This window comes from Armigeres subalbatus, chromosome 2 (genome assembly GCF_024139115.2).
Source record: "Armigeres subalbatus isolate Guangzhou_Male chromosome 2, GZ_Asu_2, whole genome shotgun sequence".
NCBI classification, from domain to species: domain Eukaryota; kingdom Metazoa; phylum Arthropoda; class Insecta; order Diptera; family Culicidae; genus Armigeres; species Armigeres subalbatus.
The window spans coordinates 143,801,033-143,827,477 of NC_085140.1; the positions used below are offsets into that span (position 1 = coordinate 143,801,033).

At 39.3% G+C, this 26,445-nt stretch overlaps 1 protein-coding gene across 3 annotated transcripts in view; it reads right to left on the minus strand.

Moving 5' to 3' along the window:
* LOC134210934 (NAD(+) hydrolase sarm1) overlaps positions 1 to 26,445 on the minus strand; it is a 178,731-nt gene that overhangs the window by 127,214 nt on the left and 25,072 nt on the right. Inside the window, exon 1 of one of the 3 annotated variants that reach the window (XM_062687378.1) lies at positions 17,059 to 17,166. The exons of the other annotated variants lie outside the window; for them this stretch is intronic. Within the exon in view, the coding sequence (XP_062543362.1) occupies positions 17,059 to 17,151 (93 nt within the window). The 5' untranslated portion in view covers positions 17,152 to 17,166. Of the gene's footprint in view, positions 1 to 17,058; positions 17,167 to 26,445 lie in introns of those variants that run through there. 3 annotated transcript variants of the gene reach the window in all.

Consider the following 26,445-nt stretch of genomic DNA (forward strand, 5'->3'; position numbering starts at 1 on the left):
TCACGCATTTAGCCGCGAAAAGCGCATTGCTCAGGTTTTGTCGTCAGCCGGCAAATTCATGAATCATCCATTAGGCTCGTCTCGCGATCCTCCACACCAGTTTGCAAGTGGTATGGCTGGAACTTGGAATTCCCGGTCGGGTTTATTTACATTTCTCTACTACACACGATCAGAGGTACAATCTCACCACATTCACAGAACATTTCTGTGTAGACAAACGTTAGTAAAAGAAACATCAGTTGCAGCCATTTGTTTGATTCTCGAAATAGTGAAAATAGGGAAATGGAATATTTCAACCATTAGCACTCCACGATTTTCAGTGTTCAATAATTGGAAGGGTAAGTGTAGCAACTCTTCGACGACGATATTTGGTCGTGTTCCCCGCTTGAATGAAGCTGTTTCTGTTGTTGGTCTGTTTACTGACTTACATTAGATGGTGATGAGTTTTCTCTGCTGTCGCGCTTGCCATTTTGTTTGAGCGCCTCCACTTTAGTGGAAGAGTATAGTCCAATATGCACCTCAAGTAAAGCTGAAAATTATTCAAACATTCATTCCATGGTGATTTTCCTTGTACGGTACATGCAGCACTGCACGGTGCCCCCAGACGTGAATATTATAGAACTTCCGTGAACTAAATATACTTATATTTATACCTACACACTCAAAATAAATTTCGCTGTTCGGTAATTTTTTTGACGAAAACTACGGTAAAACCAAAGAAATTACAGTAAGTTCGGTTAGCGAGATTATTTTTACTGAAAATTAGTAATACTTTACCGAACAAATTGTAATTCCACAATGATTTGACATAGTTCGGTAGTTGAACTTACAGTTTGTTCTGTAAAAATCGTATAATCGCCGTACATTGTAAAATAATTACCGAACAAACTGCAAAACAAGTTATGTATTACAAAACTACGGTAAAGTGATAATCCGTCAACGCCATTTTCGTTTGATACTTTGTTGCTTCGAATTTTCCAACATTTTCCATCCTATATACTGAAAAAAAAACTTTTTATTATGTTGAGAGGCGAAATAATAACAGGTAGGTATGTTTCGTTCTTGGACCATAACATTTCTTTTAACGCTATCACTTTTTCAGCTTTCTTGTCTATTTCTCGGCATCCGAAGCGGTAACTTCTGATATGTGGGCAAAAATATGCATCTACATTTCAATGATGGAGGAATTAAAAACAAGTTTTTTTTTCAGCCTGAAACGATTATCACATCCCGCAATGAAACGATAAAACACATGGTTAGCCGTGATTTCAGGATTTTTTGGTTTGAAAAAACCGAGGGAAAGGTTGTGCCCTGTTGTGCCTGATTCTAATAATGTTTTTCTATTCACCATAATGATGGAAGAAAACAAATAAAGAAAAGTCATATTTTAAAACTATAAGTGTGTTCTCGTATTTTATTTGATTACATTTGAAAGCATTAAGCATTAATATTTTCAAAACGGAAAAAGCACCGAAACGTTCGGTAATTTTGATTTTCGAATTACCGAACGGTACGGTAGTTTTTGACAGATCATCGAAAAATAAAACTACCGAACGTTCTGTAATTTTTTTTCGTTTACCGAACTGATTACCGTACGTTCAGCTGTTGAAAGTTCGGTAAAAAATTACCGTACACTGTAAAATATTCTAAGTGTGTAACTTCCGTGGTTTTCCCATGGAAAGGAAGCTCAGAGCAGTGGTTCACAACCTTTTTCTTGAGAGGTATCCCTTCGAACTTTTGCATTAACTGTGGTACCCCCTATATTAATATATATGGAAAATGGACTTGAAAACGAACGGAATATATGACTCTCCATAAGACAGGCTTCCGAGCCTCTTAAAGATAGGCTTCCGAGACTCTCGAAAAGCAGTTTTCGAGCTATTTGAAAGGAGGCTTCTAAGCATCTTGAAAGGACGCCTCTGAGCCGCTTGAAAGTATGTTTCCAAGCCTCTTGGAAAAAGAATTCCGAGCCTCCAAGGAAGGGCTTCCAGGCCTCTTGAAAGGAGGCTTCCGGGCTTCTTGAAAGAAGGGTTCCGGGCAATTTGAAAGGAGGCTTCCGGGCCTCTTGAAAGGAGGCTTCCGAGCCTCTTGAAAGGAGGCTTCCGGGCCTTTTGAAAGGAGGCTTCCAAAGTGCGTCTTGAAAGGAGGCTTCCTGTGCGTCTTGAAAGGAGGCTTCTGAGCCTCTTGATAGGAGGCTTCTGAGCCTTTGATAGGAGGCTTCTGAGCCTCTTGAAAGGAGGCTTCTGAGCCTCTTGAAAGGAGGCTTCTGAGCCTCTTGAAAGGAGGCTCTGAGCCTCTTGAAAGGGAGGCTCTGAGCCTCTTGAAAGGAGGCTCTGGGCCTTTTGAAAGGAGGCTTCGTGCGTCTTGAAAGGAGGCTTCCGTGTGTCTTGAAAGGAGGCTCCTCTTGAAAGGGAGGCTTCTGAGCCTCTTGAAAGGAGGTGCGTCTTGAAAGGAGGCTTCTGTGCGTCTTGAAAGGAGGCTTTTCTTGATAGGAGGCTTCTGAGCCTCTTGAAAGGAGGCTTCTGAGCCTCTTGAAAGGAGGCTTGAGCCTCTTTGAAAGGAGGCTTCTGAGCTCTCTTGAAAGGAGGCTTCTGAGCCTCTTGAAAGGAGGCTTCTGAGCCTCTTGAAAGGAGGCTTCTGAGCTCTTGAAAGGAGGCTTCTGAGCCTCTTGAAAGGAGGCTTCCGAGCCTCTTGAAAGGAGGCTCTGAGCCTCTTGAAAGGAGGCTTCCTGAGCCTCTTGAAAGGAGGCTTCTGAGCCTCTTGAAAGGAGGCCTGAGCCTCTTGAAAGGAGGCTCTGAGCCTCTTGAAAGGAGGCCTGAGCCTCTTGAAAGGAGGCTCTGAGCCTCTTGAAAGGAGGCTCGAGCCTCTTGAAAGGAGGCTTCTGAGCCTCTTGAAAGGAGGCCTGAGCCTCTTGAAAGGGAGGCTTCTGAGCCTCTTGAAAGGAGGCTTCTGAGCCTCTTGAAAGGAGGCTTCTGAGCCTTTTGAAAGGAGGCTCTGAGCTCTTGAAAGGAGGCTTCCTGAGCCTCTTGAAAGGAGGCTTCTGGAGCCTCTTGAAAGGAGGCTTCTGAGCCTCTTGAAAGGAGGCTTCCTGAGCCTCTTGAAAGGAGGCTCTGAGCCTCTTGAAAGGACGCTTCCTGAGCCTCTTTGAAAGGACGCCTGAGCCTCTTGAAAGGAGGCTTCTGAGCCTCTTGAAAGGAGGCTTCCTGAGCCTCTTGAAAGGAGGCTCTGAGCCTCTTGAAAGGAGACTTCAAAGCATCTTGAAAGGACGCTCTGAGCCTCTTGAAAGGAGGCTTCTGAGCATCTTGAAAGGAGGCTCTGGGCCACTAAAAGAAGGCTCTGAGCCTCTTGAAAGGAAGCCTGAGCCTCTTGAAAGGAGGCTTCCGGCCTCTTGAAAGGAGGCTTCTGGGCCTTCTGAAAGGAGGCCTGGGCCTTCTGAAAGGAGGCCTGGCCTTCTGAAAGGAGGCCTGGGCCTTCTGAAAGGAGGCCTGGCCTTCTGAAAGGAGGCTTCCTGTACGTCTTGAAAGGAGGCTTCTGTACCTCTTGAAAGGAGGCCTGGCCTCTTTGAAAGGAGGCTTCCGGGCCTCTTGAAAGGAGGCTTCAAAGTGTCTTGAAAGGAGGCTTCCGGGGCTCTTGATAGGAGGCCTGGGGCTCTTGATAGGAGGCTTCCAGGCCTTTGAAAGGAGGCTCTGGCCTCTTGAAAGGAGGCTTCTGGCCTCTTGATAGGAGGCTTCTGAGCCTCTTGAAAGGAGGCTTCTGAGCCTCTTGAAAGGAGGCTTCCTGAGCCTCTTGAAAGGAGGCCTGGAGCCTCTTGAAAGGAGGCTCTGAGCCTCTTGAAAGGGAGGCCTGAGCCTCTTGAAAGGGAGGCTTCTGAGCCTCTTGAAAGGAGGCTCTGAGCCTCTTGAAAGGAGGCTTCCTGGAGCCTCTTGAAAGGAGGCTTCTGGAGCCTCTTGAAAGGAGGCTTCCGAGCCTCTTGAAAGGAGGCTTCCTGAGCCTCTTGAAAGGAGGCCTGAGCCTCTTGAAAGGAGGCCTGAGCCTCTTGAAAGGAGGCCTGAGCATCTTGAAAGGAGGCCGAACATCTTGAAAGGAGGCCTGAGCATCTTGAAAGGAGGCTTCCGGGCCTCTTGAAAGGAAGCCTGAGCCTCTTGAAAGGAGGCTCTGGGCCTCTTGAAAGGAGGCTTCCGGGCCTCTTGAAAGGAGGCTTCTGGGCCTCTTGAAAGGAGGCTTCCGGGCCTCTTGAAAGGAGGCTTCTGGCCTCTTGAAAGGAGGCCTGGCCTCTTGAAAGGAGGCTTCCGGGCCTCTTGAAAGGAGGCTTCCTGGGCCTCTTGAAAGGAGGCTTCTGGGCCTCTTGAAAGGAGGCTTCTGGCCTCTTGAAAGGAGGCTCTGGGCCTCTTGAAAGGAGGCCTGGGCCTCTTGAAAGGAGGCTTCCGGGCCCTTGAAAGGAGGCTTCCGGGCCTCTTGAAAGGAGGCCTGGGCCTCTTGAAAGGAGGCTTCTGTGCCTCTTGAAAGGAGGCCTGGCTTTCTGAAAGGAGGCTTCCGTGCGTCTTGAAAGGAGACTTCCGTGCGTCTTGGAAAGGAGGCTTCCAAAAGTGCGTCTTGAAAGGAGGCTTCCAAGTGTCTTGAAAGGAGGCTTCCGTGCGTCTTGAAAGGAGGCTTCCGTGTGTCTTGAAAGGAGGCTTCCGGCCTCTTGAAAGGAGGCTTCTGGCTTCTTGAAAGGAGGCTTCTGGGCCTCTGGATAGGAGGCTCTGAGCCTCTTGAAAGTAGGCTTCTGAGCCTCTTGAAAGTAGGCTTCCGAGCCTCTTGAAAGTAGGCTTCGAGCCTCTTGAAAGGAGGCTCTGAGCCTCTTGAAAGGAAGCTCTGGCCTCCTGAAAAGAGGCTTCCGGGCCTCTTAAAAGGTGGCTTCTGGGCCTCTTGAAAGGAGGCCTGGCCTCTTGAAAGGAGGCTTCTGGCCTCTTGAAAGGAGGCTTCCGGGCCTCTTGAAAGGAGGCTTCCGGGCCTCTTGAAAAGAGCCTGAGCCTCTTGAAAGGAGCCTGAGCCTCTTGAAAGGAGGCTTCCGAGCCTCTTGAAAGGAGGCTTCTGAGCCTCTTGGAAGGAGGCTTCCGAGCCTCTTGAAAGGAGGCTTCCGAGCCTCTTGAAAGGAGGCTTTCGAGCCTCTTGAAAGGAGGCTTCCGAGCCTCTTGAAAGGAGGCTTCCGAGCCTCTTGAAAGGAGGCTTCCGGGCCTATTGAAAATAGGCTTCCAAACCTTCTAAGCCTCTTGAAAGGGGGCTTCCGGGCCTCTTGAAAATAGGCTTCCAAACCTCTTGAAAATATGCTTCCAAGCCAGTGGAAAGTAGATTTCCAATCTTTTTAAGGGGAGGGCTTCTTGAAAGGAGGCTTCTGGGCCTCTGGAAAGGAGGCTTCCGAGCCTCTTGAAAGTAGGCTTCCGAGCCTCTTGAAAATAGGCTTCCGAGCCTCTTGAAAGTAGGCTTCCGAGCCTCTTGAAAGGAGGCTTCTGAGTCTTTTGAAAGGAGGCTTCTGAGTCTTTTGAAAGTAGGCTTCTGAGCCTCTTGAAAGGAGGCTTCCGGGCCTCTTGAAAGGAGGCTTCCGGGCCTCTTGAAAGGAGGCTTCCGGGCCTCTTGAAAGGAGGCTTCCGGGCCTCTTGAAAGGAGGCTTCCGGGCCTCTTGAAAAGAGCCTTCCGAGCCTCTTGAAAGGAGCCTTCCGAGCCTCTTGAAAGGAGGCTTCCGAGCCTCTTGAAAAGAGGCTTCCGAGCCTCTTGAAAAGAGGCTTCCGAGCCTCTTGAAAGGAGGCTTCCGAGCCTTTTGAAAGGAGGCATCCGAGCATCTTGAAAGGAGGCATCCGAGCATCTTGAAAGGAGGCTTCCGAGCCTCTTGAAAGGAGGCTTCGCGCCTTTTCAAAGGAGGCTTCTGATCCTCTTGAAAGGAGGCTTGAGCTCTTGAAAGGAGGCTTGAGCCTCTTTGAAAGGAGGCTTCTGAGCCTCTTGAAAGGAGGCTTCTGAGCCTTCTTGAAAGGAGGCTTCTGAGCCTCTTGAAAGGAGGCTTGAGCCTCTTGGCAGGAGGCTTCCAAGCCTCTTTAAAGGCGGCTTCTTAGCAGCTTGGAAAGTGGCTTCTGAGCCTTTTGAAAGGAGGCTTCCGAGCCTCTTGAAAGGAGGCTTCCGAGCCTCTTGAAAGGAGGCTTCCGAGCCTCTTGAAAGGAGGCTTCCGAGCCTCTTGAAAGGAGGCTTCCGGGCCTTTTGAAAATAGGCTTCCAAACCTTCTAAGCCTCTTGAAAGGAGGCTTCCGGGCCTCTTGAAAATAGGCTTCCAAACTTCTTGAAAATAGGCTTCCAAGCCTGTTGAAAGCAGATTTCCAAACTTTTTAAGGGGAGGCTTTCGAGCCTGTAGATTGGAGCCTTCCGAGAATCTTGAAAAAACTCTTCCGAGGCTTTTGAAAGAAGGAGAAAAAAAAGTTTAAAGAAAAAGCAAGCCGAACCTTTTGAAAGAGGGCTTCCTCCAGACCAATTGAAAAGAACCCAGACAACACAAAATCGTATGTAATGCAACATAAGATGCTAAAGTGGAGGCGATATACGCACATGCTATATGGGGAAGTATCTATATCGCCTCCACGTTAGCATCTTATACAGCATCATATACGAATTTGTGTTGACTGGGAAGCTTTTAGGCTTTTCGAGTCTTTTAAAAAAAGGGTTTGAACCCTTTTGAAAGGAGCCTTTCGAGCCTCTTAAAGAGAGCCTTCCGAGGGTTTTAAAAGAAGGATACAAGAAAAACTAAAGTTTAAAGAAAAATCTGAAAAGAAGGCTTCCGGGCCTCTTGAAAGAAAGTTTCCGAACCTCTTAAAATTAGGCTTCCGAGTCACTTGAAAGGAGCCTTCCGGGTTTGATTAAAATTGTAATTCATCCGCATTTTTGCCTGAGAATTCCCCTGGGCCCGGCGAAGGTACCCCTAGGGGTACATGTACCCCAGGTTGAAAACCGCTGGCTTAGAGTATCAGGGAAAGCATTTGGGGTGTTTTGAAATCTTTCATCGGTGAAATTTAAATACGCCTTATTTGAAAATTTTCATATAATTTTTATCATATATCTAATGTTAGCTAGCAATAAAAAATATATGTAATGGCTTTTCTTTTTCAATAGAAATTGAATAACGTGCTTTGAAAATTCCAGTAGGTATAAGGAATTCCAAATAAATTAATACTTTTCTGCCATCGGGAAATATGTCCAGCCTACGTAGGTCTGTCATATATTGGGATTGATCGTGTTATAAATCTGATTGAACAAAAGTACCTAGAATTAGACAATCAAATCTTCCCATGGTAATAAACCAACAATGTTGAGGCATGATATAACATTAAGGAGATGACTTGTTCTCAATCATAAAGAATAAATAAGAAAAGAACCGCAACTCAGTTTGCCCTCTGTGTTTGGAAAAGCCTATAGGCCTTATTATACATGTGAGCAAATGCCAACTCACAGCTGCATCCTTTAATACAATAACTACGAAGAATATTATTCGGATACATTGTAAGAAAAGTGTTACATATGCGTGTACCGATGGTTTGAAACAAAGATACAATATTCGTTCTCCTAATTAATTACAAATATATTCACTAGAGTGATTCAAATTTTGACTTTTTGCTCCTCTATGCTTAAACGATGGCATTTGCTGTTTTAATAATCATCCTAAATTTTTAGCTAATTTGGATGTAATTTGACTGAGCACAAGCAGTTTGAAGCTTGTATGAAAATTGCTATGAAAACAGCAACTTTTGTGAAAACCCGTTCCCAATCATTGCCCATTAAGCTCTAAAAATGATTTGATGCTGGCAACAAAATTTAAAAGAGAAATACTGAATTGTGGGAAATTCAATTTAACACGTAAAAGAATAACATCAATATCAATAATGAGCATTTCTGTTTTCTTTATAATTTTGCTCACAAAAGTCAGATTGCTTCGCAACAACTGATTTTCAGCTTAAGATCTATTCTATGATGGCGATGCGTTAAATATATTCAAATAGATTCTGGGCTGCTTCACGAAACAATACTTTACACAAGAGGAAATTCTCATAGTAATTTTCATATAACCTTCAAATGGCACGTGCACAATCAAATTACATCCAAATCAGCTAAAAATTTGGGAGGACTATTAAAATAGCAAAAACAATCGTTTAAGCACAGGGGAGCGAAAAAGTCAAAATTTGAATCAATCAAATATTCACCTTGTCAAATCGTGAGCACGAAAATGCAAAAGTTTATAATTGTTAATCACAAAAATATGTAAATATGGCGTCATGTAATATGAGGCAACCAAAATGCTGCGATGGAGACGCGTTATATTTTAATGTAAGACACGCACCGAAACGACCCACCGCCCCCACATTTTTTGCCTTTCTCGTACAACAAAGTTGTACGTTTATATAATCCAAACTGCTTGATTTATTGAAAAACAAAAACAATAGTGTCCAACTAGGAAATTTGCTCCATCGATTAAAACCAGTTGCACTCGAATCTGTCAAGTTCTTCTATATGAAACGCGTTTAACAAAAAAAAAATATTTATGGTCTATACACATACACACTTTTGAAATGAAATTATAGCCTTTTGGTACTTTGTTGTACGAGAAAGGCAAAACTTTTCAAGAATAATCCATGGATCTAGAGTATGCTTCAATGAGGTTTTGACCGTCTTTCTTCTGTGCGACAGCTTCAATCTGAAGGTCAGCAAATCATTCATTCGTAAATGTTCGGAAGTTTAAACGATATTAGATATTAGAGTTTATATTGCGTAACTCATAAAAACACCTTAATAATGCATTTTGTACCCTCGTTCCCTATTGTTTACCTAGACCCATTCACGATCCGTTACGACCACAACAATGGATCAGCTAAACCGTAGCATCTGTTGAATGTATAATGAATGAATGATACCAGAGCTCCCGCCATTCAGCAGCGTGCCGAATGTGACCAGATGACAAATAAAATTAATTGCCATACATTTATCGCTCGAGCAACCGTGACTCGTGATATGTTATTTTGCAACAGGACAATCTTTTCATATTTATAATAAAATATCGACGAAAGTGACGCTCACAGTCTGCGAGGTGCCGGACCCGGACTGTGGTCATATACTTGATGTGACCGGTTAAGATTCAGATAATGTTTTTAGGAGATATTGATACTGGATCATTGGACGACACATGGCAGGATCATTAAACTGTAATCTTTCTATTCAGGAATGACAACAATTAGAAACTAATTAAATCATTGACTAAAATAAAAATAGGAAATCTCGACCAAAAATAAAATTAGGTTTTTGAAAGTAATAATGCGGATGATCTCTTTTTCAGCAGCTGATGCGATTTTTTCTTCGATAACTGATGGAGTTCATTCACTGATTGGTTCATTCCCCTCTTAGATGTACCGCCTTCCATTTCCACTGAACAATTCATGAAACGCAGCACTTTCTGTCATTGAGTCCAAAGGCGCGTTAGGCCTAAGGCTAAATTGGGTACTTCTGAAATAGTTTCCGAACTTAAAACTTCTGGAAATCTTGAAATAATTTCCGAACGAATTTCTGCAAGAATTCCCAAGGACATTTGCTGAAGAATTGTTCAATGAATTTTCGAAGGAATAGCTAAAAAAATGAATGAATTCCTTAAAGCAACTTTCGAACTATTCCTGAAGAAGTTTCCGAACGTATTTCTAAAAAAAATCCGCTGGAATTTAAGAAAAAAAGTGAACAAAACAATTTTGGAAGGAATTTACATAAGAATTCTCGAAAAATGTGGAGGAATTTCAAAACAAATTTTTGAAGGATTTTACTACGTATTTCCGGAGGAACTCGTCAAAGAATTTTATAAGAACCCCCTAGAGTAAACCATTTATGATAAAATCTCTAAAGAAATTTCGGAAAATATTCTCGGAATAATTCGTTAATGTGTTTCCTAGAGGATTTTACAAAGATATTTCAAAAGGATTTTTAAAAGAAATTTTCGGATAAACTCCTAAAGATTTCTAAAGACATTTCCAAGAAAAGTCCTGAAAATCTAAAGAAATACGTTAAGAAAATTTCAAGAACTTTCTAAAGGAATTCTTAAAGGAATTTTCTCAGGGATTTCTGAAGGAATTATCGATAAAAATTAAAAAAAAAACCGAAGCAATTCTTTAAGCAATTTTCAATTTTCCGAATGAATTCTCAAAGAAATATCTGAAGGAATTCTCTAACAAATTCCTGAAGACATTCTTAGAGCAGTTTTCGGAGAAAGTGTTTAAAGAAATTCTAACGTGCAAATTTATGACAAATGTTCAGCTACTGATTTTTTAAGAATTTAACGGTAAATTGCACATTGCCAATTATATTACTCGAATATGTTGGGAAAAAAGAAGAATGATAATATAATAAACTAGCTGACCCAGCAAACTTTGTCTCGCCCAAAACTGATCAATTTGCTGATATATTTTTTTACGTATTACAATTTATTTTAAAAAACCCGTTTATTCAAAATAATTTTTCCTTTTGTTGACATTTTTATCACGATACTTTTCGAATTAATTTAGTAGCCAAACCAAAATTAACACAAATCGATCTTTCCGTTAACTGATAAAAATGTCAACTTAGATGACATGTTTTGAAATTACAATACAAAATGCACGACAAACCATTTCATCGGAGAGATTCGATTTTGATTGTCAATTTTTTTCAACTTCATCGTAAATAGAAGAAAAGGGATATAAATTAGCAAAAATTGGGCTGTCCACTCTTGAGTGATGCGTGGTCGTACAAATGCCAACTTTGTTTTATATATATAGAAGATGATCAAAATTTAAAAAAATCATGCAAAATTGTATGAAAAACCGTTTCAACGAAAAGATTGGGCATTGATCTTCAAAATATTCCAGTTTCATCATAACATTTTTCCTCGTAAATAGAAGAAGAAAAGGGATTTAAATTAACAAAAATTGGGCTGTCTATTCTTGAGTGATGCGCGGTCGTACAAATGCCAACTATGTTTTATATATATAGAGAAGAGAAGAGAAGAGAAAGATGATCAAAATTTAAAAAAAATCATGCAAAATTGTATGAAAAACCATTTTAACGAAAAGATTGGGCATTGATCTTCAAAGTATTCCAGTTTCATCATAACATTTTTCCTCGTAAATAGAAGAAAAGGGATATAAATTAGCAAAAATTGGGCTGTCTACTCTTGAGTGATGCGCGGTCGTACAAATGCCAACTTTGTTTTATATATATAGAAGAATAGAAGATTAGCAATGATTTGTAATAAATACAAGAAATTCGTAGAACAGCGACTTTTAGGGGAAACAATGTTTTATGTACTTAAAAGCTCGAAAATCACTTAAACATGGTGAAAACGTGAATGGAACGAATTGCAATGTTCATGTTCATTTTTGGCGTTTATATCTGTTGTTGTTTTTTCAAAATTGGCTTATTTTGGCATAGGAGGCTTATTTTAGCATAAGAATTTTGATTCTAGGCTGGGTTGAATTTTATAACCTTCCTGAACGGAACAAAATATATTCTAGAGAAAATAGGTTCCTGAACCATGAAGAGGATTCTGTAGAATATTTTTAGAACACGTTTTTGTGTGCAGGGAAAGCCTGACAGATTAGTGATACAGTTATTCCACAAGAAACACTAAGCTTGAGCAATTCTATGGAATTGATAACTTCAAAGATAACTACAATTCAAGAATACCATCTCAAGACAGAATTTGATTACACATAAATAGCGAAACACGTGGACTAACTTTCGAATTGGCCACCATACCGGATGTTCCGGAACATCCAGGGAATTATATTATGATATTTTAATGGCACAGATTTCTTTACCTTTCGATTGCACAGACACGTTGACGACAAAATGCTTATGAAAAGATCACGCCCATTTTACCATAAAACGCGAAAACGTCATTGCTAGGGGGGGTCAGTTTAAACGCCTCACATCCCTTCGTGAAAATTACAAAAAATCGAAACCGTCCCGATTATACAGGTTATAATCTGTGTCTTCATCACATTTTACAAGCCCGAGTCGAAAATTCTCATTTAGGTAGTTTTGGCCACTCCTTCATATGGGGCTGTTCTATTGTACCAAGTGCAAATGGATGTCTCGAGCAAGGCCGGATATTTTCATCTAATCGGAATCAAAAAGCGACGAAATGTCATCTTTGCTTTTCTACAATTTGTAAGAGCACTTGATTCAAATGATATAATTGATTGAAGGAGCAAGCTTAAAATAAATCGCCCCGGCATTATGCATTTGATAAGACCCAACAGAAACATCGTGCTTATACCGGCTTCGCAAGAGTACCAAGAATCGTATCACCAACAGTCATCACCTAATACCAAAATAGTCCCTCCGCCTGGGAACTCCCTCTGCCTGCCGTGAGTCGATCGTAATTATGAGTGTACCGGCAAGTCGTATTATTAAATCATAGCTAAACGTTGACACAATATTGTCATCTACCTATTCCAGATAACATTCCGTATCGTGCCGTCTGACGAAATAAGGAAAACCTCTTTTGGTATTGTGTCATAATCATTTTGTTTTCGTTAGAATTAGCGAATCATTCCAGCCCCTCGAACGGTAGAATTGGAGATTGCATACAGTCAATATAATGCTATTCATTCACATGAGTAACGTTCACTACCGGCATAAGGCTTTAGAGTTGACTCAAGTGATTGCCTTCCTAACTCGTGTGACTGTATAAATTCCCAAAACATACACATCGATGACCAGATATTATCCTGAGAATAATTTTCCCGCATAAAATGTCTTGTCTAGTTAGGCTACAAAGCAGTGCGACTGTCCTAAAAATTACATCTCCTTATATTTTCTTACAAAATGAATGAAAAGCAAGCCCAAGATGAATACACAGCTAGGTGTTGCAATGTGCTTAGTTTGTGGAAGAGAAGAAGGCGGGGGTGAAAAATTCATTTTCAGTGCAAAACGACAACAAACCGGCTGGCTCTCCCATACTAAAATCCAAGATGGCTGAATCATGAATTTGGCAGATTGGAACACCTAGTGGTGTATTCATCTTGAGCAAGCCTCCCAGAGTCCAAAACAAAATGCACACGAGTTTTCAATGGCACCCCATTTAAAACGGAAGTCACGCACCACAACTGCCATTTTTATTATTACAGCTTTGCTGCGTCGCAGCATGCGTGGAATAATAAAAGCGACAGTTGTGTGTGACTTCCGTTTGAATGGGGTGCCCTTAAAACGCGAGTGCATTTAGTTGTGGATACCTGGAGGCTTGTCATTAACAGTAGCTATTTTCAAGATACCTACCGTTTTGGCTCAAATTCCGAACATGGCTCATATCCCGAACACTGGCGTTTTAGCGCCCTAAAGCTAAATTCCAATTCCATACTGAGGACGTTTCTTGTACCTGACGGGTCGGAAGCGAACACTATCTTTGCAGGGTTGCTGTCCTGCATTCTTGCAACATGCTCTGGCCATCGTACCCTTCCAGCTTTAGCTACCATCTGGATACTGGGTTTGCCGTAGAGTTGGGCGAGCTCGTGGCTACATATATAAATCGCATGGAGGAAGGGGGTTGGCGCTCAAGCCACGTTTATTCGTAAAGTTTTTTTTCGTAATGAATTATTGGCAGTGGCTGATTTTCTACCCGCCGCTGCCAAATCCAGGCGCTATCGTATATGCGCAAAATAGCCAGCAAGATTTTTTTTTTTTTATATCTTTATTAGAGTGATTTTTCATATGAAATATAAGTTCATCACTACTATAGCCAGCATGAGTTAACCGCCAGAAAATTGTATGGCGAAAGACATCTAATGCGGGTTTTCTTAAAATAAGGAACTTTTCATGAAAAAATATTTGGTACCGGTTATGTAGGAAGGTGTCCTCTACTACACCTACCAAATATTTTTTCGATGAAGTAGCCTAATTTTGAGAAATCGAGCTTTAGATGCCTTTCGCCATACTGATTTCAGAAAGTTAACTCCTACTGTGCCGCTGTAAGCACGCTCAAAGCAGGCGATTCATTCATAAAATCTCCAGTAACTTCAAAAGAATTTCTCGTTGATATTCAGGAAAAAATCCGTTAAAGTTGAACAGATTTTTTTTTCGAAATTTCCGCCAAAGGACATTGCGTTTAGATGTGACAGCCGAGTCAATATTTGTTTTTAAATAATACCGCAATCTCGAACTCAAAAAGAAATCGCCACACCGAGATACGCCGGAGAATATTTTCAAGTCAACGCACTCTAGTTATGTCGATTCTAAAGTAATAAAAAATGCTTCTAAAATGTTCTATGATTCAAACATTATTTCTGAGTGTAGATCAAATTAATAAATACGAATAGGAAACTGTAAAAATGTAGTAAAGAACTAGATATAAACTCCAATTAAGATCCCAGTTTTTTACGCGGTTGGAATTGCATAATTACTCGGTTGACCTGAACTTTCACAGCTTTCAAAATACCACCTACATTTTTTAGGAATTTTTGTTGATTTCTTCGTGGGTTAACATTGTTTCATTTACGCTACAAGTAATAAATAACTAGTTCCAGTTCTGGGCCACCGTATTTCCTGGATTGCTGTCACACTCACGCCGACCTTCTGCAGCTCACGAGCCAGGAGCCCATCTTCTATCATATCCATCACATCACCAACTCTATCCAATTGACTAACAATTCATTGCATTACTTTTTGGGGATTATGAAGAGTTAATCATAAAGGGCAAGCCTCACAGAATCCAAAACCTAATGCACTCGCGTTTTCAAGGGCACCCCATTCAAAATAGAAGACACGCATAATTGTCATTTTTCTTATTCCACCCATGCTGCGACGCAGTAAAACTGGAATAACAAAAATGATAGTTCCATTTATTTCCACTATAAGGTACCCCGGGGCAAGTGGGACCTAAAAAAACGCTACTTCAGCAAAATCGCCAAAGCATACTTAGAAAACAAGGTATATCAGGACATTAAGCACGGATACATCATTATATGCTTCCGTTGTTGAAGTGTAGACGAGTTGTGACCAATTTATTCAGTTACAAAAATATTGGTAGTGACTTAAATAAATTTACCTGAGGGACCCACTTACCCCTTCAAACGGGGCAAGTGGGACCTATTTTGCTCTATACTGTCGAACGAAACTAATTTGAAAAATGTAGATATAATGCTCATGTAATTTCTGAGTCGTAGTATTTCAGATCATGGATGGAGGTTTATTGCTTGTCAGACTTTTGTTTTTGGCAAAAGAAAGGGATTACAATGTTAGCAGATATAAAATCAAGGCAACAGCTGATTTACCGTTTAATTGTCTGTTGTCTGGCTTTACATTAGCTTACTTTCTTACCAAATGTGTTAGGTGGAAGAGATAAGCAAATCTTTGTTCACTTTTCGAATAAATGTTTCTCTGTTTAACACAAATTATTACATAAACTAGAATCTCAAAAGGAACGTTTTTATTCAGGCGGTGTTGTAAATTTCTAATAGAACGAAATGGCCAATTCATGTCTTAAGCACTTTATTTATCTTAAAATCTGTTAATCTGATGCGAAGTTTAAAAATAACAAAACACAAGACAAAACCTGTTGATCTATTGTAGAATAAGTAGATTGTTTGCACTGTAAACGGAAAATTTTGCATAGATATAACCATTGCTCTTTTCCATGAGAGAGATAATTTTCAGAAAGTAAAATACACAATAGGTAAATCAACCGTACACTACTTCTTAACAACTAAACCAACGATATCAACTGCATATGATTCAGATCCATATGACATATGAGTGTCGAAGTTATTTTTCACTAGATAACAATCTAAAAACAGGTAAAATGGCCCTATCGAAAATGTTGTTCAAATATGTCCCACTTGCCCCATGTATGTTAAAAATCAAGGGAAAGTGAAAATTGCAGATTTTGGCTTTAATCGAAACTTTTAAATCGTTTTTGATGTCACACAATTATTTAATTGCTCAAAATATTCACTTTCCACATCAATGATGAATTTAGGAACGACTATTTTGTTGAAAATCCATTGAATTAAAATAAAAGTGATAGATTTTGCCGGTAGTTTAAAGTCATGATTAAACAATACCATTAGTATGGTGCCGCAAATGGTTTTGATTCCAATTTTTTTTGTGTCAGGCGAACTCGTTGATAATTCTGCTTCATCTTTCTAGAACATTGTTACCATTAAAAACGTTCACCGATTAATTGGCAGCCATAGTACCCACTTACCCCGTATTTTCACTTGCCCCGGGGTACCTTATTCACTTTGTATCAACAGATACGTACCTATTTTGTTTTCAACTTGAAAACTTCTTCAGTGCTTTGTTATCAACTGTTAACACTGAAGAAGTTTTCAAATACATATTTGTTGATACAAAGTGAATATATAGTGGAAGTAAAAGGAATATGTAGTGAAGTTATTTACCTTGGTAACATTTTCCCTAAGACGCTCAATATTAATTTATCATCATAAGTAAACAATCTGTTATTTGATAAATTTTATCCGTGCTATTTGGGCCATTCATGAATGAGGAAAAGGGGGTGTTTGGTCAACGCTGCTTTTTATATATTATATCGGCGCAGAGCCTCAATGTTTTTTGTAGATTATCTCTTTCTGTATGCCATCTGAACCTCATTATATATCACAACGTAGGTTAGTCAATACGTGTAATGTCTCTTGTCAGAAATAAAAGGTGATTTTATGTGAAACAAATTCCTGCTTTGTTGTGTAGGATAATCGAGCCACTCCAACCTACCATCAGCTCAGTCAGGGGGTATAATATTTGACAGTACATGTATTAGGTATAATAATGGAGGGGGTCAAAAAGCTAAGGACGCTTTTTTGAATCATTGAAACTCAAGATCAAAATTGATTTTACCTCTTAGATAAATTTCAAATTTCAGCTTTTGTACCATAACAACATGATAATCAATATTATATTAAATTAATTCACATCCATAAACTTTTGCTTATGCAAAGTTAAGTAATTCCCTTTTTATCCCATACCTATTTTATTTAGCTCACACTTTGAATCATGCATTTTCATGTATACATACCATTCGTGGCAATCTTCTCAATGCTCGATTGGCTCCTTCGGATGCTCTCCTCCATTTGAAGCGGGATGGCTCGATCTGTATATGCCCTTCCATATTGAATTCAAATAACTAGTATCGCTTATAACTTATATCTGCGTCATTGAATTCAAACGCATTGCATTCATTGTTGCACTACACTCATAGCGTGCTCAATCATCGGCTATTAATTCTGTGCTTTCCAAAACATTCGACACCCTTCGAGTTGAATCGATTATGAGTTGTAAACACTACGATAACTGATCGTGTAACTCAATGCTCGGATTGTTCACCACTGACTTGGCGTATCCATCGAAAAAAGCCAAAGCAATTGCCAACTACCGAGCAAATTTAGTCACAGAACACCATATTGAGTAGGAATGCGTTACTGCTCGCGTAAAGACAAAGAAATTGTTTCACTGAAATTTGATCTCCACGTCCGAGTCAACAATGTTCTTGGCTGTCGCTTAAACAAGGCCACTATGCGGGAACACACAATAATGCATATTCTCTTCTTACATGGCACACCCAATAACATTCAAAAAGTAGCACTTGACACTTGATTTATTACCAATCATTATTCTTGTATTCAACCGTTTGACGACCCAAAAAAGTTGAATTAAATTTTCTTCTTATGTAACTTTTGAAATATTTTTCCAAATCACAAATTTTCTCTTCGTACAATTATAGTACGACGCGCTACGACTCTTTCAAGTGCAGATCAGTTGGGAACTGATTTGGCGGTTGTCTGCCACCCTATTACCGACTTCGCGGTCAGACACAGAGCAACCCCGTAAAACATCTTACGTTCTCTTACAGATTTTTGTGTTTATTTCGAAAGACTATATAGATATATGTACCAAATGGCCAGACCGGTACCGGGTCGTAATAATGGACCGGCGAGATTCAACCCAAGTTCGAACGTAGTAAGTACGCGTGGGTCTTGTTACACAAAGGTAAATCAGTCGGCGCACTCAAGGGGGTAGCAGCACGAGCAGGGTTCGTTAAGAGCGATATATAAGAAAACACTTTCGTCTGTTTCTATTTGGGACTTCTTGTTGAAGGAGTAAATCACTGTAGAGGGTTCGAAGAAGAATATTGCGTAATAAGTTTATTTGTTTTAGTATTTCGTCGTATAAACTAAAACATTGTGGTAACAACTTGTCATTAAACGTGTTAGTATTGAATGATACTTTTAAGGAACGTATTTCGACTTCAATGTCTTCAGTGCCTTGTACTTGAAGACCTACTAATAACAACTCTCGCTGTTACTAGGGACCTAGTATACTTCTGCCCTCCTTAGCCGTGCGGTAAGATGCAAGGCTACAAAGCAAGACCATGCTGAGGGTGGCTGGGTTCGATTCCCGGTGCCGGTCTAGGCAATTTTCGGATTGGAAATTGTCTCGACTTCCCTGGGCATAGAAGTATCATCGTGTTAGCCTCATGATATACGAATGCAAAAATGGTAACTTGGCTTAGAAACCTCGCAGTTAATAACTGTGGAAGTGCTTAATGAACACTAACCTGCGAGGCGGCTCTGTCCCAGTGTGAGAATGTAATGCCAATAAGAAGAAGAAGAAGAAGTATACTTCTGCATCTCCACGGATGTCTTAGCTTAGGATTGGATATTGTGTTAGTAAAAAGGGGTTCTATATTCCAGAAATTGTTTTTGGTGAAAAACGTACAACATTTTGCAAATCGGTATCAAGTATCCCTGGCCTTCTTTTAAAAATGATCTGCAGCAAACTGCATTTTTTTAACTGTGTACTTTAAAAAATATCTGAAACATGTCATGCTGGCAAGTGTGTATCGATTAAGAATTCTAGTTTTCGTTTTTCATAATCATGATCGTTGCCGACAATTATTAATACTTCGAATACCTTACATTTGTTATTAATTTAACCGTAACATCTTTACGGAAATGTTGGGATATCTAACAATTGTATTATAATAAATATTGAAATATGAAGGACTGAATAAGATTATACTGTATGAAAATAACCAGTAAGGAATAATTCCTAGATAAAAGCTTTCAGAAGTATTCCAAATGTAAGATATTGAACAACTCCTCTTTAAAATCAAGTGCTTGTTAGCTACATCTAGGCAGTTCAGTAGAATTCAGCTGATAATCTTTACCAAAATTTTGATGGTACCTTGAAAGAAATCAATCTGGCTAGTCAGATGGCAGACAATTTTTCTTTTATTGCAAAAACAGTACAATTCAACCAAACAAATCCCAGACAAACTGTTTACCTCAAGAGTTCATCGCCAGCTGTTGTGCTGCGAGCTACTTAACTCTTGTTTTTAAATCGCAATTCGTGTTCGATATTTACGCTTCTCGTTGAATTTGTATCTGTATAATGTAAATATGGCTGACTGGTTTCCATCTTTCAGATAGGATATACCTGTCGATGGAGGTGGTTTTTACCAGTTGTTAAGTCAGGAATTCGAAAAGGTGGGTGATAATTAGCTTAATACATGTTTTGACAACATGCGTAAATGTATATCTAGCACTCTTAAATTGATTCCATTTGTTTCTGAATACTTCTAGATTTTCGGTGTGCATAATTGGAAGTTATCTGTTTTGAACAATTCTATTAAAAGTATAATTACGAATTGGAAGCCACTTTTTCAACTGAATCACTTTAATTTATGACACTTTGAAAAAGGTCAAAAAACTTTCGTCTTGTTTTTCTTGTTAAAAAAAGTGATTTGTTCTTAGTTCACAGTGGGGATGCCTATTTGGTTTGATATTGAGCACAAAACATCATATTAAAGCATGTCCAAGTTAAATTTCGGACAGTTAGATAATGTTCAATTGATTTGTCGCCATTTCATCAATTTTAACAAGATCTAAGACATGCTGAAAACAGCCGTAAAGCGAAGCGAAGAGATTGAGCTACATGTAAATAGATCGCCTCAGTGGTTGGTAAAAATGTTTAAAAACCGCGTTTAGGGATGGGTGTCCGAAATTAGGCGGACAGGCGTTACTATAGCACAGCGGTTCTCAACTTGGGGTACATATACTCCAGGGGGTACTTTTGCTGGTCTCTGGGGGTACCTGAGACAAAAATGCGTAATGGCGGATGTTGTATTATATAATTGCAAAAAAATACTCACTTTGGGATTATTCTTGAAAATTTTAACGATTTTTATTCTTTTTATTCAAGTTATTTCGTTCATATGACGTTACTACCAGAGAGAACAGATTTTTTTCCTGTTGAGCACATTTGTTGTCCTGAATAAAGAGCACAGTTCTTATGAGGTGAGATTTTACAATCGTTGTTCAAAGCCCAAGGTTAAAATCTATTATGCCCATTAGGAAAAAGTTCATCAATTGATATAGTGAAAATTTATTTTCAAACACAACATAACATGTTGACGAAATCATAGGTTCTATAACATGCATCATGTCCTTATGGGCAAAGGGAAACGGAACTACTGAAGAGGTTTCTTGTGACAAACTCGGCATCCATTTTGACATTAGAGAGGAGTGCAGCGCGAGTTTTATTTTAAATTGAAACATCGACATATTTGGCAGTTTTCAAATAGTCCATAGTAGCCTCAGAGTTCATAGAGGCCGTAAACTAATTATGTACAGGTCTATCCAACATTTTCTAGCCACGGACCAATTTTTCAGAACTATAACTTGCTGGCGTGAAAGATGGCGCAACATATTTTTTAAATATTTAAAAAATAACCAATGCTTTCTTTTCCTCATTTCTTCAGAAAGCGGAGGAAAAAGGAGGTATTTATTTAAAAAAAGAGGCAAAAATTATGAATCCTGACCCTGCAATAAATGGTGGTATTCTTCATAAAAACACAGATAGATAAGAAAAATATTTTTTCTGTGGCTTCAATGGACCAGTTTTCGGCATATTCTACAAAAACAACGGAATTTGGTCCCTTTTTGGCTTGCAATAAGCCTGTTCGATGCTGGATAAAATATTAATGGTCATATGAAGGTTTTAGCAGTATATTTAAGTCACAGACAAATTGACGCAACACATTTCCTAAAATGATCAAAAAGCACTTTTAGCTTTTGGTGTTGAAAATGTACCGGGTAGAATTTCTTGAACTAACAAGGAAGGTAGAATAGATTCATTACGCGTCATATTGTGACATCAATGAAATAGAATTTCATTTATTTGATATTTCGATTTATAATTATAAAATGTATTGTGGCAAGGAGTTATTCAACACATTATTCATCCAACACGTTATGGTCAAATCTATAATTCACTTCTTTTAAGAAGTAATATTAAAATTTTATATTTTGAACCCCTTCTCACTGCGTATCGCTGTTTGTATGAAAGATGATTTTTTTCTTGAATTAGACTCAACGTTGAGACATCACCCTCCCCTCAAAATGTTACGTAAATTGTGTGCTTCGCCAAATTGAATTAAAGCTGTATTATTGAAGTGTATCGCGGTACTGAGCTTCCCATTATTATTGAGTAACCCAGATGAAATTTGTAAAAAAGAAGGTTTGCCAAACAATCTGATTGATCCCCTAGCGGTAATGTTGTCTTTCTCGTTCGTTATAAGAAAATGTATTTTGGTCATAGCTTTTGAGCCCATGGTCCGATCCAACTCATTAATAGGGAACAATGGAATAACATTCTCTGACGAATGAAACTTGTTGCGAGTAAATCAGTTTAGGATAAGTGCCTAAAAAAGAGTTAAGATTATTTTTGCTCACACACACAGACATCACCTCAATTCATCAAACTAAGTCGATCGGTATACACTATAGGTGTTCGGGCTTTCTTTTAGATGTTTTTGGAGCGATTAAATAGCTTCTACGTAAACTTTGTATACGAAAAAAGCAGAAATAAGCAATTTTTCAAATTCTTGTGTCTTACAAAATGGTGAATTTGGGCAGAATTTTATTCATGGTCCTCAAAGCTTAAGAGTTCAACAGTGTAGTTCATGATGTTTTACTGCAAGGTACTGCTGGGTACCAAACTGTTTTGTTCGTTAAATATCGCGTAAAATATGCTTCCACAAAACTACGTAAAACTAAATTCTGGACGGATCTATTATTACATTGTTTAGCCTATTGCATATATCTGTTTAAGAGCTTTGCAACGATATATAAATATGTTACTTTTGAGACGGAAATATGGCAAAACTGCACGTTTTCTGAAAAAAAATTAAACATGTCATTTCTAGGAGGAGCCAGTTTGAACGCCCCCTCCTCTCCCTAAAAATCTTAAAAATCAAATCCTTCCAGATTTTAAAAATATAAGTAATAAGCTGTGTATTCATCACATTTTACACGCCCAAATCGAAAATTGGTCTTTTGGTAGTTTTGGCTACTCTTTTATATGGGGCTGTCCTATTGTGGAACGGCTAAAACTTTTTCCGAAAAAAAAAACTAATATAATTTTATGGCGTACAAAACTAATATTTTATGTTTGATTTGGTTTTCTTTCTTTTATTTCTAGAATTTTGATAATAATTCAATTTTCAAATTTCACTCAGGCTTCCGAATTTTAAAGATATTTTCTTAAACTAGTAAAAAGTTCAAAATCCTCGTAGAGTTTTCAAAGTTCTGTCAATTTTTCCTTGGCATGATATTATTAACTGTGATGATTCGGAGCTTTGTTGTTATTTTTGCATTGCTGGCACGATGAAACTACCCAGTAGAGAAAACTTTCTGAATCTAATCGGGAATCGAACCCAGCCTCCTTCATCATGGTCTTACATCAGAAGACTAAAAGTTTCAGGAACTGTTTTATTTTTCGTAAACACTCTACATCTTTATTTTTTACCCTTTCTGTGGAAGTGTCCTAAATTTCACTTTGTTTTCGTAGCGTATCCGTGTTATAATTAAATCAAAACAAGTAGAAGTTAACTCACTCTAATAATTATGATTGTTAGGAAGGTTAAAAATTTGGGTACCTCAAGCTGTGCCAAGGTCTGAAGGGGTACCACTCAAGAAAAAGGTTGAGAACCGCTGCTATAGCAGTCAAATGACGGTTGTCAGAATGACAGTATCTGTTATCTGTCAAAAGATACGTATTGGTGCCCATAACTGAACAGTGCCCACAATCGAACCTCTTCCCTTCCCTTTTTTCGGGTTTAATGAAGAAATCGAACCAAATAGCAAAAAATTATAGAATCCAATTTACTCGCAAGCAAAATCTGTTTAGGCATGTGATTCGGTTACAAGAATTTCAAAATTGATTGGTAAAATATTTTCCTTTAAAAAACTGTTTCAGTATCCTTAAAAAAATTATCGAAAGCAAAATTAGAATCTCATAAAAAAGTTTTTCTTTTGATATCCAGTTGATACATATTACTATTCATGTAAAACACAAGCAATATGTATTATGTGGATACGGCGGTACTTCATGCTATAAATAAATAACTGCAAATTATTCAGTTGATTTTGTTCTGACTAACAATCAATTTTTATCTTCTAATAACTGTATCTTTTCAAAGTCCATACGAATAACGAAGGGTACAACTTCTGAAAGACGATGCCGATAATGACCTCTCGTTTAATCTCGGCGCTATAAGTGGCAAGCTACCTTGTTAAGAGTGACATCAGGGCAAAATTCATCACTATTGGCAGTAAATCAAACGATTTACTTTGTCGGCAGCGGGACCTCCTTCTACCAGTCGTGGGCGCATGTTCCAACAGTGCAATATTTGCTCCTCCACACGCATTGGACATTCATCAAAATCGGTTGAGCAGAATACACACCAGACCAGACAGTCAGCGCGACTCAATGTTCGTAATATCTAGTCAACTCATCTGTTATAACCGATAGCACGTGGCGTGTCAATATAAAAAGGCCAAACAAAATGACTTATAACACTTGAAATTTTATTAATATAAATATTCATAAGTTAATTTTAATGATCGAGGCAGTTCGGATCCGAGCTTCGTGTGTGGCAGTTGTTCGCCCGTGCTATGTGCATCTAGTGAAAAAAGGTTGAACCATCCAGCTTGTATTAGAAGCATTATTTTATGTCATCTATCCTCGTTTTGTGACGGATCGGCAATATAAACGAGCAGTATTTAATGGGACAATAAATGTATGATAGATGCATGATGATGTAGATTGCGTGCTATTCAAAATGCATTTATCTTCTAGTTCTGAAGTTGCTTGGCAATAGAGTGTTCATACGGGATTATTCATTTTACAAAATTGTAAGATGTTATAACTTCTCAGTCATCATGATGTAAAACGTTTGTAGAATTTACATTTTTGTCATATGTGGGTTAGATTTGTAGATCGTCCTCAAATTTATAGCTCTTCTAGTTGATTGGCAAATGCTGGGTAAAGCATACCGTTGGTACTCCGCGTACCTGAAGGAATAAAATAGACCCCATTCGCGGTCCTTAGCCTCTTACCCAGCAACTCCTATACAGGGGATGGACAAAATAATTAGGATAGGCAAATTTTGGGTAAAATTAGATGTGTTGTAACTATCTTAGTTATTATCCGATTTTGACAATTCAGGCATGCCCGAACTAGAAAATTAATGCAGTTTGACGGTATGTCCATGGAACCGACTATGGCCACCGGATTCCGGAGATATTCCGGGTTTTTCGGAGGTAGGTTCAAAACCGTAAATTTGAGGTGGATATTAGGAGAAGTTGTAGTAAAAAATTGAATAATATTAGTAACCACAAATGAAGTAGGGCTCTTGCTGATTGGAACCATATATTGAGATTTGGAATCGGACCAGAATCAAGTGAGATATGGCCATTTCTTTAAAATCGGTTCCGATCGATACTTATCAAAGGGGTCAGGCCACAACTTCATTTGAATCTCGCTTTTTGATAGATCGTCCACTATGATTTTATTCTAGAAGGGCTCTAATGTGTCCAGAATGAAAAACCAATTGAATAAACGGATCCTGAAGTCGCTGGGATGTCCCCGGGGAACCTGTGAATGGGGACATTTAAGCTTTAGCACCAAAACCAGTCATTCGACGGCTCTTTTTTCATGGTTTTCGACCAGGAATCGAAGTATGAATATGAAATGGTCCATTGGCGGCTTTGACCGCTTCCAGGATCAACGGATTGGCCCCGGGGAACCTGTGGAAGGGGACATTTTAGTTTTACCACCAAAACCAGTCGTTCGACGGCTCTTTTTTCGTGGTTTTCGATCAGGAAGCGAAGTATGAATATGAAATGGTCAATTTACGGTTCTGACCGCTTCCAGGACCTACGGATTGGCCCCGGGGAACCTGTGGAAGGGGACATTTTAGTTTTACCACCAAAACCAGTCATTCGACGGCTCTTTTTTCATGGTTTTCGATCAGGAAGCGAAGTATGAATATAAAGTGGTCCATTGACGGCTCTGATTGCTTCCAGGACCTACTGGTTGCCTCCGAGGAACCTGTGGAAGAGGACATTTAATTTTTAGCACCAAAACCAGTCATTCGACGGCTCTTTTTTCATGGTTTTCGATCAGAAAGCAAAGTATGAATATAAAATGGTCCATTGTCGGCTCTGACCTCTTCCAGGACCTACGGATTGGACCCCGGGGAACCTGTTGAAGGGGACATTTTAGTTTTAGCATCAAACCCAGTCATTCGAAGGCTCTTTTTTTTATGGATTTCGACCAGGAAGCGAAATATGAATTAAAAATGACCATTGACGGCTTTGACCGCTTCCAGGACCTACTGATTGCCTTTGAGGATTCTGTGAATGAGGACATTTTAGTTTTAGCACTAAAACCAGTCATTCGATTTTTGATCAGGAAGCGAAGTATGAATATAAAATGGTCCATTGACGGCTCTGACCGCTTTCAAGACCCACGGATTGCTCCTGGAGAATCTGTGTAAGGGGACATTTTATTTTAAGCATCATAACCAGTCATTCAACGTCTCTTTCCTAGTGGTTTCGATTAGGAATCGAGAAATGAATATAAAAAGGACCATTGAGGGCTCTGACCGCTTTCTGGACCTACAGATTGGCCCAGGAAACCTGTGGAAGGGGACATTTTAGTTTTAGCACCAAAACTAGTCATACAACGGCTCTGTTTTCATGGCTTTGGATCAGGAAGCGAAGTACGAAGTAGGCAGGTTCCCCGTGAGCTATCCGTAAGTCCAGAAAACGGTCAGAGCCGTCAATGGTCCATTTCTTGTTCATACTTCACATTTTGATTAAAATCCATGAAAAAAGAGCCGTCCAATGATTGATTTTTGTGCTAAAACTAAAATGTCCCCTTCCACAGTTCCCCGGAGGCAATCCGTAAGTCCTGGAAGCGGTCACATCCATTAATGGTCCAATTTATACTCATACTTCGCTTTCTGATCAAAAATCAAGAAAAAAAGCCGTCAAGATATTGGTTTTGGTGCTGCAACTTAAATGTTCCTTTCTAATGGTTTTCCAGGGAATCTGTA